This window comes from Oryctolagus cuniculus, chromosome 2, assembly GCF_051225735.1.
Source record: "Oryctolagus cuniculus isolate XC-2025 breed Fujian yellow rabbit chromosome 2, ASM5122573v1, whole genome shotgun sequence".
Lineage (NCBI taxonomy): Eukaryota > Metazoa > Chordata > Mammalia > Lagomorpha > Leporidae > Oryctolagus > Oryctolagus cuniculus.
The window spans coordinates 122,965,780-122,978,452 of NC_142868.1; the positions used below are offsets into that span (position 1 = coordinate 122,965,780).

Here is a 12,673-nt window from a genome sequence, read left to right on the forward strand (position 1 = left end):
TCCTGTGCTCGTGGCTTTGGCAGGGCTCAGACCTGGCTGTTTCAGCCATTTGGAGAATGAACCAGTGGAATATCTGTCTCTGTCTCTGTCTTTCCTTCTCTCTCTGTTCTGACTTTCAAATCAATAAGTGAATCAAACTTTACAAAAATCATCCCATCTACTCTGGGATATCTCAATCTATGGACTCAAGTATTTTGGGAAAATTATCAGTCTTGATTTTCTATACATCCTTCTATTTGTTGTTCTCCTTCTAGGTTGCTACTGGACAATTGCTGGAAACTTTGGCTCTTTCTGTGTCACTCCCTGCCCCCACCTCGCCCCATCACACTGTGTTCTATGTTGAGGGATTTCCGCACTTCTTTCTTCACCCTCCCTTTGGCTCGCTCTCAGCTCATCTGTTGAGATAGCCGCCTTTTGATCCAGTTCTCTTTCTCGGGGCTGTGGCTCTGTTTCCAGTCTACTCAGAGTGTTACAATATGACTCTCCACTTACTAGTTTATTTTTATAACTCTTTCCAATAATGAGTCAAAATGGAGTTGGTGAGACAAAGAGGGAACTTAGTATCTGATCAGTGCATCATTTTGAAACCGGAAGTCTGTTCATTAAACTCAATTTTCTACTCATTAGATCACTAGATTCTAATAACAGCAAGCATTAATTTTAGAAATCAGTCTGCATTCGGTATTAGAACTTTACAACGTCTATCAGCTGCTATGGTACAGATGGCCTCATCTTAAATCTAGTTCATTGGCCCAAGATCTCCCTTGTGCATTGCAGCTTAGTCTTTGGACTTGGATCAAAGTTGTCTGTGGCCACTCTTTGTACTGATACTGCGAACCTCCTCACCTGTGGTTGAGAGCGTCCCTGCGCGGGCGCCTGTTTTATAAAGTGGAGAGTGGTAAAGCGTGGCGCTCGGCTCGTAGTTCTGCTGTGGTTCAAAGTGCACCACAGGCAGCATCGGGTTCATCTGTCCAGGCAGCGCATCTTCTATCACCATCTCATCATCATCCCATCGAGAAGCATCCATGAACATCCCGTGAACAAGGACGCCGTCCTCAGGAGAGGGCAACTGAAAGATACCCAGAAGTTTAAGGGTGAGAGGAGGAGTGGGAGATGAGCAGTTGGGGCCATCTCCCATGTCCACATTCTTGCCCAGTCATTCGGAAAAGCACTCTACACATTGCTGTTATTACTCACATTTTAGGGAGGGAAATCCCAAGGCTCTGAGAGGTAAAGTCACATCCTCTCAGTCTAACCCCAGATCTTAGGCTTTTTAACCCTGCGCTAGGAGGTTTACATGGGGATAGCCCCGGGGGATGCATGAATGGGCTTCAGACCATCCTCTATCGGAGGTGGAAGGGATAAGAGGACTGGGTTTAGCTGCTGTTCCTAGTAGGGTCTTTCCTGGTCTGGAAGCCCACCTAGAAGGCAGATTATACAGTTGCAATACTTGCCTAGGGAACATTCTTTTTTCTTTCTCAATAAGGGACTGGTGCTGTGCTACAGCTGGTGAAGTTGCCATCTGCAGGCCAGCATTCCATATGGGCATGGGTTCTAGTCCTGGCTGCTTCACTTCCAATCCGGCTCCCTTCTAGTGTGCCTGGGGAAAGCAGCAGAGGATGGCCCAAGTGCTTGGGCCCCTGCACCCATGTAGGAGACCCAGAAGAAGCTCCTTGCTCTGGCCTGGCCCAGCCCCAGGCGTTGTGGCCATTGGGGAGTGAACCAGTGGATGGACAATCTCCCTCCCCTCTCTAACTCTGCCTTTCAAATAAATAAGCCTTTAAAAATACTTTTTAGTATTTTTATTGAAAGAGAGGAACCATGCCCCCTTGGTGTTCTGTGATTGGCTGTCTCCCCTTGTGTACAGTGTCTGCTGATTGTGGGCACTTGTGTTGTCCATGGTTGCAAGAAGAGACTAAGCAGGGTGGGCAACACGTGGTGGTGTCTGGGCTAGTGAATAAAAGGATGGTACACTGAACTGGTTTTGGCTGACCTTTTCTCTCTGTTGATCTGACCTTTCTGTTCCTTGGGTGCAGTGGGCAGGGCGGGGCTTCCTAGGGCTGCTAGGTGTGCTTGTGCAGGTTTGCCTGGGACTGTCCTGTCACCTACTTACCACACCATGCGCAGAAGCTGTGGGGGCGTCCACCCAGAGGGAATAACGGAAATAAAGTTGACTCAACATTTACTCTTGCTGTGGACACTGGCTGTGTGGGTGAGGAGACTGGCTGGGTGGACGGTCTGAGGTCTCCACTGATCTCTGAGATTCTAAAGATATTGTCATGGCTCAGTGCACATGACCCAAGCAGAGCTGTGGTATGAACTGGGCAGGGCAGAGGGACAGAGGCCCCCAGTGGTCCTGTGAGGCTGTCAGTCATTCTGCGGGGTGGCCTGCTCGGGGCACAGAGCAGGGCCAGCACCCTGAAAGGCCTGGGCGAGGACTTTTCTGTGGGTGCGGCTTTGCGATCCTGCAGCCTCCATGATTCCAGGGACGCCTTCCTGGCCAAGAAGGGTCTCGAAATACTGAGAAATGCATTTGCATCTCTAAATTCATTTCTCCTCTACTTTGAAGACTGTTTTAAGACACATTTTAAAAAAGACATATGCCTTTGCACTGTCATTTTAAGATATAGATGATTAAGAAGAAGTGTGGATATTACCATTCTTCCTGAGTAAGTCATGGCTGTGGGTCAATCTGATCTTTGTATGTTTTTGCTAATCAGAGCAGAGAGTAGACCACTCAGATTTGAGTGCGTGGATCCTCAGTGAATTACCCAGGACTAATACCACACTACTTTAAGGAAAGCTTACCAAAAGCCATGCATCCCAACTACACTTATTAGTTAAGGAACGCATTCCTGGCAAGAGCAGTCTGGAGCTGTTCTTTGATTTTGTGGCACATGTAGAAAATAGCATTTATAAGGCACACTGGAGTGAATGTTTGAAGACAGGGGCATCCCTGCCCCGTGGACACCCCAGCATGTCTACACTGGGCAGCTCAGGTCAACAGTGGCTGTTCCCATCCCTAGCTGTGTACTGGAGTCACCGAGGGAGCTTTAAAAAACAACAGTGCCTGGGACCACCCCCAGAGAGTCTGATGTAGTTGGGGTCTGCCCTGGACATTGGAATTTTTAATAGCTTCTCAGATGATTCTAAATCCAGTCTGAGGATCCCTGATTTTCTGTAGCACTCATCCTCAAAAGGTAGTGGGCTTAGGACCTGTTAAAATACAGATTTCTGGGCCCAGGCTAGCGATTCTGATGAGGAAGCCTGGGGATGTTGCTACTGCTAGTCTAGGGTGGCACACTGAGAGCCAGTGCCACCGAGGCAGTAACTCTAAGTGGGCAGTTTCAACTACTTAGCACATCCACGTTAGGTAGAAAGCAGTTGTAGTTAGAGAATGTATGAAGTTAGTGTATCAATTCTGCTAGGAGACAGCTTTATGAATTGCATAGATCAATTCAGTTCCTAATGCTAGTTTTAAAAACAGTATTTTAATTTTTTTGAAGAGGGGGGAGAGAAAGAGATGGAGAGAAGTCTTCCATCTGTTGGTTTATTCCCCACACGCTGGCAGTAGTCAGGGCTAGGCCAGGTTTAAGCCAGGAGCCAGAAATCAAGCTGGGTTTCCTATGTGGGTAGCAGACACCCAAGCCACCATCTGTTGCCTCCCAGGATGGGCATTAGCAAGAAGCTGGATCAGAAGTGGAGGAGATGGGACTTGAACTGGGCACTCTGATATGGGATGCAGGCATCCCAAGAGGTAACTTAACTGTTTACCACCTGCCTACCCCTAACATTAGTTATTAATTGTGGGTGTACTATGTGCCGGCCACATGACATGCGCCATTTCATTTGTATTGCACTTCAGCGGTGAGGTTTAGCATGAGCCACTTTACAGATGAGAACACTGAGGGACAGATACACGAGTAGTTGCTCCAGCACACAGTTGGCAAGGCAGGGAGTCTAGATTCAAACTCAGGCTGATTCTGAAACATTTGTTTTCAACCTCTTACAGGGAGATAAAGAAAAAAATAGTATTGCTTAAAAAATGTCACTAAGACTAATTCAGGCAGTCCCTATCTAGTCACTGCTAAGGGGTAGCTTGTCTTGGGCTGTGATGACCACTTTGCCCCTCCTTTTCTTTCACGTGGGAGGTGGTGGAGGACTGGGGCTGAGGCTCGAACAGTCAGGTGGGCAGTACCTCCTCATCCATGGGCAGTTCTTGTCCGAACTTGACCGTCTTGGCTGCTTCTATCACTGCGGCTTGGTCCCGATAGGTGGGTATCACGTTGTACTTGAAACTCAGCTCGTCTATGGGCAAGTTGTATTTCCGAGCATGATTTTGAAGAGTGCCTGTAAGTATGGCAAAGAGTCAGCTGGCTCCACCCAACAACAGTTACTCCCCAAACACCATCCCTGCTCAGCCCAACTGCTCACTCCAACCAGGCCGCTCTAGCATTAGACAGCTGTTTTTCCACAGAGAAAACCCAACTGTTGACACGTGACTCTGAGTGAGTTCACAGAGGTGGGAAGCCTGCAGGTCTCGTTGGGAGGAAAGGAGCCAAAGGCTGTAGAAACCCTGGTGCTGGTTAAGGAAAGGGAGAGGCCGTGTCTGGCTGACCCGGTGAGGAAGGTTCAGAGCTTACCCCCTGACTTCAGGATCTTGCCCATCTCGTTGTATATGGGCTACTTAAGGAAACAGTAAGAACCGGGATGATTAGGATTTAGTAGCCCAAGGCCCTGGGCCCATCCAGTCCTTTCCAGCCAGATTCTTCTAGGGCTGAGGGAGGGACATCGAGAGTAGTTTTCAGAGGGAAGGAGGCTGAGCAGATAGGTAGCAGGTGGTGGCCCGGGTGTGGGCCCTGCACTGTGCTTCCAGGCAGCAGTGCCCACACTTACAGAACCCACGAGCAGCAGGGCTGAGCTGCTACGGAACATCTGCCGTTTCTGTCACTCCTTCCCCCGGCCATGGAGGAAGTGCAGGGCCTGGGTGGACTGGCCCACGAGCAGTAGCCCCGAGGGTAGACCAATGAAAGCCCTGTATTTTCTCAGCTCCTACAAACCTTGTGTAGAACAAATTGTGGTTTTTCCTGTAGGGTTTTTTCAGGGGGGAAAGCACTGGTACCTGTTAGAAATCCTTGAGGAAAGAAGAAACCGGAGATCCAGAAGGACTTGGGCTGTCCTCTTCTGAGCCACAACTGGAGGGGAGACAAAATAGCGCACCGCCCTTGACTTCTGAGCTGGAGTTTGCCCGTCTCTGTCAGTCACATTTTGGAGGGCTTGTAGTAGGCAGAACCTAAACCAGTCCTGAGTTTGTCACCATTCCTGCTTTACTGCCTGCTCCGTGCCCCTTTCTCGTCCACCAGTCTGACTGCCAACCCAGAGCCTGGGTATGACAGAGGGTGGGCAAGAGTAGGGTAGAGAGCACATCATACCTGGCTGCTTGCTCTGGACCTCCCAGTGGGGAGCTCAGACTCCGAGGATGGCCAGGAAGTAAAACAGAATATGGGAGTGAGGGCCTAGGGCGAGGAACATTATAATCAGCATAAGACTCTCATAGAGCTGCCAGTTTGGACATTTCTGTTTCTCTGTGCTCAGAGGATGCCACACTGGTTGTGTCTATTTGTTAGCCAGGGCTTCCCGGGGACCTTCGGGCCAACTGTGTCATCAGATTGACCAAATCCCCAAGTAAGTGAATTTTCTTACGTCCACAAATGCAGTCCTCAGAATCAGGTCTCTGACCCATGACCCGAGCGGCTTCAGGGACGGGTAGGCTGTGTTGGACCACAGGGAGGGAACCTGGTTGTTGAGGAAGCTGTTATACACCTTTTCCATTTCTTCGGACATCACCACAAATCCAGCAATGGCTTTGTTGAGTGTTTCTAGAGAGGTCTGAGAGAAGAAAAAGGAGGGGTTGGTGCCCTTTAACAAATGTTGATGGCACCCATCTGTGGAAGCCCGGGCTACTCTGGGCTGATTCAGGGCCTGCCCGCTGGCCTCCTTCTTCTCTGTGCACTGTCTGTAAGGCCAGACCTCTGATATTTCACAAATTCTCACACCGTAGGACCCTAGGGGTGTAGCCCTTGGGGCCAGGGTTGCAGTTTAGGCAGTTAAAGGTCGAGTCCAGTGGGGTGGGAAGAGCAGCAGTAGACATCTTCCCCGAGGCCTGGAGAAATGGCCCCGAGAAATGCCACACTCAGCTCTTCTCAAGGCTGAAGGAAAAATGGGGCTGAGTGATCTGGTGAGGGCAGTTAGGGGTGCAGCCGATGGGAAGCACCTCATGCCACCAACCCTCTCTGCCACAGGCTGCCTGCAGCCCCCACATGCGATCCATCTTCAGCCGGTATCAGACAGTCTCTCTGAACTGGAGACACCTCTCTAGAACGGGTCCCTTTTTCTTTCCTTCTCACTGCACAAGTCCTGGGAGATGCTGAGCTGGAGGTGGGGAGGGACAGAGTGGTGTCTGCCACATGGCCAAGGACACAGGCAGAGCAGACAGACAGGTTTAGGCCTTCAAGGGCTCCAGTTTTGTGTCAACTGCCATATACTGCCAACATATAATAGGAAGATGTTAGAGGCAAGAGTTGATTACATAATAAAGGCTGGAACCACAAGCACACAGTGCTCAGATGGGCAAAGTGTGGGTGAAGCTAGGATTCCAACCTCCCATTCCTTTTACTTTTTTTTTTTTTTTTGAAAAAAAAAAAAAAGATTTATTTATTTGGAAGACAGAGTTACAGTGAAGGAGAGGCAGAGAGAGAGAGAGAGGTCTTCCATCTGCAGGTTCACTCCTCAAATGGACACAATGATTAGAGCTGTGCTGATCTGAAGCCAAGAGCTTCTTCCGGGTCTCCCATGGGGGCGTGGGGACCCAAGGACTTGGGCCATCTTGTACTACTTTCCCAGGCCGTATCAGGGAGCTGGATCAGAAGTGGAGCAACCAGGACTCAAACTGGCGCCCATATGGGATGCCGGCACAGCAGGTGGCGGCTTTACCAGCTACGCCACAGCACCGGCCCCCCATTCCGTCTTAGGTCAGTCAGCGTTTCCCCTGCTCCCAAGCCTCTCCTCACAAGAGGCAGTGGCAGGAGAAAGAAGGGTTCTGCAAGATTTGTGCTTAGGGTCTTAGACATGGAAGGGGAGAAGGTAGCAGGAGGCCTGTCTGAAATGCAGGGAGAACCCACACAATGAGAGCTACAGCGTCACACTGCAGGGGGCTCAAAATCTGCCTAGGGTGGACAGAGGTCACATGGCAGCTGGTGCTCCCCCTAAAGGGGACAGCCAACACACAGTGCACTAAGTGGGAGAGAGCACACTTCAGGCGCTTTCTCTTCCCCAGTGGCTATGTAACAGGGTGGCCTGCTCGTCCCCAGGTGCTGCCCTGGCTCTCGGTCCTTAACTGCTGGGAGGAGAGCGAGCTCACCAGGACTGTGGCCCCGAGGCCTCTGGGGCTGCTGCCCTCCCTGGGCCTTTTTGATTGCACCACAGGGCTGCCTTGCTGCTCCCAAGGTGAAGGGAAGGTGATGCTGGCGAGAAAGCCTGTGTGAGGCAGGGCTGGGCAGAGGTCAGGGTGACGAAGGCCTTTGGGGCGGGTGCAGCACGTAGAAACAGGCACCTCCTCCCCCAGATGGGAGAGCCGCATGGCCCTCCCCCCACACTTCTGCTAGGTGAAGCCCTTTGCTGTGGGTGGACGGGGGTTCGTTTGACTAGAAGTGACCATGGGGGCACCCGAGAGTCACAGTCACGTACTTGCACATTCAGATATTCAGAGAAGATTCAGTGGGTGTCTGTGTCCAAGGAAACAAAGGTGACTAATACATGTTTCCCTGTCTTTAAGGCGTTCTTAAAACAATATGCTAGCTGGCGCTGCGGCTCAATAGGCTAATCCTCCGCCTAGTGGCGCCGGCACACCGGGTTCTAGTCCTGGTCGGGGCGCCGGATTCTGTCCTGGTTGCCCCTCTTCCAGGCCAGCTCTCTGCTGTGGCCCGGGAGTGCAGTGGAGGATGGCTCAAGTGCTTGGGCTTTGCACCCCATGGGAGACCAGGAGAAGCACCTGGCTCCTGGCTTCGGATCAGCGCGGTATGCTGGCCACAGCGCGCCGGCTGTGGCAGCCATTGGAGGGTGAACCAACGGCAAAGGAAGACCTTTCTCTCTCTCTCTCACTGTCCACTCTGCCTGTAAAAAAAAAAATATGCTAAGTACAGGGATAGACACAGACGCCTGTGGAGTGGCTCCTTGGTTTTATCTCGTTTTGGACTTTGCTGGGGGATCTTCTCACAGCAGCTCAGACTTTACGCTGACTCACTGAGTACAGAAGGTGGGAAGCCCTGACCTGGCTGCCTGGTCAGCTGACATCGGTGCCTTGCTGATTAGATGCCATAGCCTCAAGGTGAGGACTCCACACATTCACTGACCCAGTGCCTGCTTAACCGCCATGCCTAGGCAGCAACATTTGCAGACTTTGCTTCCCTAATAGGGGACAGACTAGTCTCTGGCTTTAAAAGATCTGTCCCAGTTTTTTCCTAATTTTTTTTTTTAAATAATAAAGAGAGGAGAGAGAGAGAGAGAGAGAGTGAGAGAGCTCTTCCATCCACTGCTTCACTCCCCAAATGGCTGCAACAGTAGGGTTGGGCCAGGCTAAAGCCAGGAGCCAAGAACTGCTGGGTCTCCAACATGAATGCAGAAGCCCAAGGTCTTGGGCTACCTTCTGCTGCTTTCCCAGGTGCATTAGCAGGGAGCTGGATTGGAAGTGGAGCAGCTGGGATTCAAACTGGCACCCATATAGGATGCCAACACTGCAGGTGGAGGCTTAACCTTTTATGCCATAGTGCCAGCCCCTCCCCCTAATCTTATCCTCAAGAATTGACCTTGGGTCAGGTATTTGGCTCTCTGCTTAGCAGTAACATTTCTCTTATTAACATTCAATATTTGGTCTCTAAGAGTCATCATTTTTCTCTTATCAAAGTTTTACACAGAGAAATTAGGAAGCATTTAACCATCAAGGTGAACCAGGAAGAAAGCGTCTATGAGCATTAGGAAAAGGATCAGATGGTTCCATGAAAATTTCAGTTGCATTGAAATCATCTGGTAAGGTTATCAAATTCATACTCCCAGGCCTGATTTCAAGAAATTCCAATTCAGTAGGTCTCGAGCATGGGGTCAAGGTAACTACACTGTAAATGCACATCACAGGATTCTAATGCATGGCATTTTGTGGCCCACACTTTGGAGAAACACTGGTTTTCATAGCCTTGCATAAAGACTATATTAATCAATGCAAACTAGACTTCAGGAACAAGTACTGAATCACTCTTAATTGAGTGCTTAGGCTTTCAATTTCTAGTGAGTAATTTCTAGTGAGTAATTCCATGAGTGTATGTTGAGATAATGAGGAGACTTAGTTTTTTTTTTTTTTTTACAGGCAGAGTGGACAGTGAGAGAGAGAGACAGAGAGAAAGGTCTTTCTTTGCCGTTGGTTCACCCTCCAATGGCCGCTGCGGCCAGCACGCTGCAGCCAGTGCACCGCACTGATCCGATAGCAGGAGCCAGGTACTTCTCCTGGTCTCCCATGGGGTGCAGGGCCCAAGTACTTGGGCCATCCTCCACTGCACTCCCTGGCCACAGCAGAGAGATGGCCTGGAAGAGGGACAACTGGGACAGAATCTGGTGCCCCGACCGGGACTAGAACCCGGAGTGCCGGCGCCACAAGGCGGAGGATTAGCCTAGTGAGCCATGGCGCTGGCCCAAGACTTAGGGTTTGTAATGTCCCTCATCCCCTCAGTCGTTATAGAGATACAGCCTCGTGAGAGGATACATTCAAATTTAGACAAGTTGGGTGTGAAGAGTGGATAGCGTTTCCAAAAAAAAAAAAAAAAAAATGTTGAGGGGATGGGAATGGAAAGTTCTAAGCACAATTGTATCAAATGCATAGTTCTCTCTGAAGCTTGGCCACCCAGTAGGAGAGATGGGGACAGCCCTCATACATGTATTAGCTTCAGCAGGTTGTTAAAGCGGTCCACTTCCTGGCCCAGCACGGTGGTCAGGGAGTTCAGGCGTCCTTGATGGTCCTTGACGAAAAGGCTCTCGGAGGCGCCCTCCATTTGCAGTACTTCTGAAACACACAGAGACTTCTTCAGGTGAGTCATCACGGATTTCTGTTCTCCTAACATCAACAGGGAAATGTGCCTATCTTGACATTTTTCTAAAACCAAGTTCTCTCATTATTTAATCCAGATACACAGGGCTTAACTGGAGCACTATTTCAATAGTTTAGAACTCTTTGGTGATCCACCTATGTTTATATAGAAGCAATCAGAAAATCAAGCTTTATTTTCATGTGTTTCAGGGAAAAGAAAAATGTGTGCGTGTAAAACACGGATCCAGTGCATTTCATTTCTCATTTTAAAGCATGTTCCCCCTGGATATTCTCATCTTCTGTGCCAGTCTAGGCCAGGGGAGCATAGGACCTTGATTAAGTAAGATAAAGAAGACAGGCTGTGCTAATGTGGGAGGAGGCCATGCGGTGGAGAACGTGAAGAGAAGCCTGCCCCTTTCATCTGGGTGACTCTGGGAGGGAAGAAGTTGAAGCTGAACTCAGGGTGAGTTAGGGAGTGAAGTCCTGAAGATTTCAGTGGGAAATGCCCACCGGATAAGGGACAGTCCAGAAACCAGAGGTTGCCAGAGACCCTGGTTTTCCCTTTTACCCTGTAGGAGTGCCAGCTTTGCACCTCTCTGCCTACCTGCATTGTATCTAGGCCAGGGGCCTGGGAGATGGGAGACGGAGAGAAGACAGAGACTTGGCGTTGCTCCCAAGTTGCTAAGCATGATTCAAATGGAGCTCTCCATGTCTGCAGAGCTCTCTAGGCAAACAGTCTACGTAATCAGCAGGTCTGGACAACAGCGTATCACGCAGCCCTGACTTTGTCCCTAAGGTTCCCATTTTATACAGATGATAGGAATTGTTTATTACCTGGAACTCTAGTCCGCACAGAAGCAACAAGTTCCTGGACGATTTCATCATTGCTTTTCCCTTCTCCACCAGAAGATGATCTCGGCTGAACCTCAAGTATGGTGTTGATTAAGGTGTTGGTCTCTTTGTACTGTGAGAGGTAAAAGGCAGATCGGTGAAGACTCGGATTCTCAGAAAGTCATTTGTTTGCACTTAAAAACCCCAGTGCCAGGGGGTCCTTTGGGTTTTGCTTCTCTTGCAGCCCCCCACCATGCTGCTCCGGCTGGAGGTCTTTGACTCTAATAAATCTTGCTTTTAAACCTTAAAAAAACAGTAAGTTGTAGCACAGGTAGTTTACTTGTGGAAATAAGGGACATTCTCAGAAATGAGGACATTTAGTTAAACTGTGGCAAGACTGTGTAACCTGAAATCTATCCTCAATATTTCAAAATAAAGTGATTTTATTTCTGAGAGAGAAAGAGAGAAAGAAAGAGAGAAAGAGAGAAAGAGAGAAAAAGAGAGAGAGAGAGAGAGAGAGAGAGAGAGAGAGAGAGAATGAAATGTCATATGCCAGCTCACTCTCAATTCAGGTCCCCCATGTGGATGGCAAGGACCCAAGAGCCTTTTTTTTTTTTTTTTTTAAAGATTTATTTATGTATTTGAAAGGCAGAAGTTCCACTTCTGATTCCCGGGGACTCCTCGATATCTAGAGATTGGGGGAGACAGACAGATGTCTTCCATCACTGGTTTACTCCTCAAATGGCCACAACGTCTGGGGCTGGAACAGGCTGAAGCTAGGAGCCTGGGACTCCATTTGGGTCTTCCACGTGGTCAGGGGCCCAAGTACTTGGGTCCTCTTCCACTGTTTTCCTAGGCACATTAGCAGGGAGCTGGATCAGAAGGAGAATAACTGGGACTCAAATTGGTGCTCATATGGGGTGCTGGCATCACAGGCAGCAGCTTAACCCACTGCTCCACAGTGCCAGCTCCAAGGACTCCAAGTGCTTGAATCATCACCCGCTACCTCCCAGAGTACACGGTAGCAGGCATCAGGGGTGGGATCAGGACTCGAACTCAGGTACTCAGATGCACGCTCCCTCTTGCCCTGTGATGCTCTGCATCATCACCTCAGGACCCTGCCAGCAAGAAGGCCCTCACCAGGTGGCCAACAAATGGGGTCACCCGATCTTGGACTGTGAACCTCCAGGACTCGGAGCCAAAAGAAACCTTCTCTCCTTAGAAAGTTAGCTTCTCTCAGGTGGACAGCTGACTGGCACTGTCAGCCTAGGTAGCTTCTCGCAGGTGTTTTGCTATAGTGATGGACAGCTGACTGGCACCGCCAGCCTCCCGTACAGGTTGACTCCCAGCATGGACCTGAAGGCTGAGGTGAGCCATCCCTGAGGCTTCACTGACGTAAACATCTCCTAGCGTGGACACGGCTTGGGAAGCTTCTGTCTGGTTGGCTCTGCTTCAACCTTGTCCTCACGGGCGTACGCTCCATTCCTTTCTTCGTCTGTATGAAAGCAGGGTGCCCTAGCAGGTTAGCAGACCCAGAAGCTGGGCGGGCACACGCTTTCTTCACTTGCAGGCCTGTGCAGTCCAAGAGCAGAGATCCCTGCCCGGCAGAGACCGAGTTCCACAGCAGCGGCTCTAGGAGGAACTGTCAGGCAGCCCTGGGGACCACGGCTGGGCCGGGGACGGCAGCCTTGCTCCTTTGCTTGTTACCTG

General features: G+C 50.0%; 1 protein-coding gene across 1 annotated transcript in view; it reads right to left on the bottom strand.

Annotated features, from left to right (window-relative positions):
- DNAH6 (dynein axonemal heavy chain 6) overlaps positions 1-12,673 on the bottom strand; it is a 315,572-nt gene that overhangs the window by 7,717 nt on the left and 295,182 nt on the right. Inside the window, exons 71-76 of the mRNA XM_008254187.5 lie at positions 10,967-11,096; positions 9,981-10,108; positions 5,704-5,889; positions 5,123-5,195; positions 4,199-4,350; positions 847-1,069 (exon numbers count right to left, since the gene is read on the bottom strand). Coding sequence (XP_008252409.3) covers positions 847-1,069; positions 4,199-4,350; positions 5,123-5,195; positions 5,704-5,889; positions 9,981-10,108; positions 10,967-11,096 — 892 coding nt within the window. The remainder of the gene's footprint in view (positions 1-846; positions 1,070-4,198; positions 4,351-5,122; positions 5,196-5,703; positions 5,890-9,980; positions 10,109-10,966; positions 11,097-12,673) is intronic.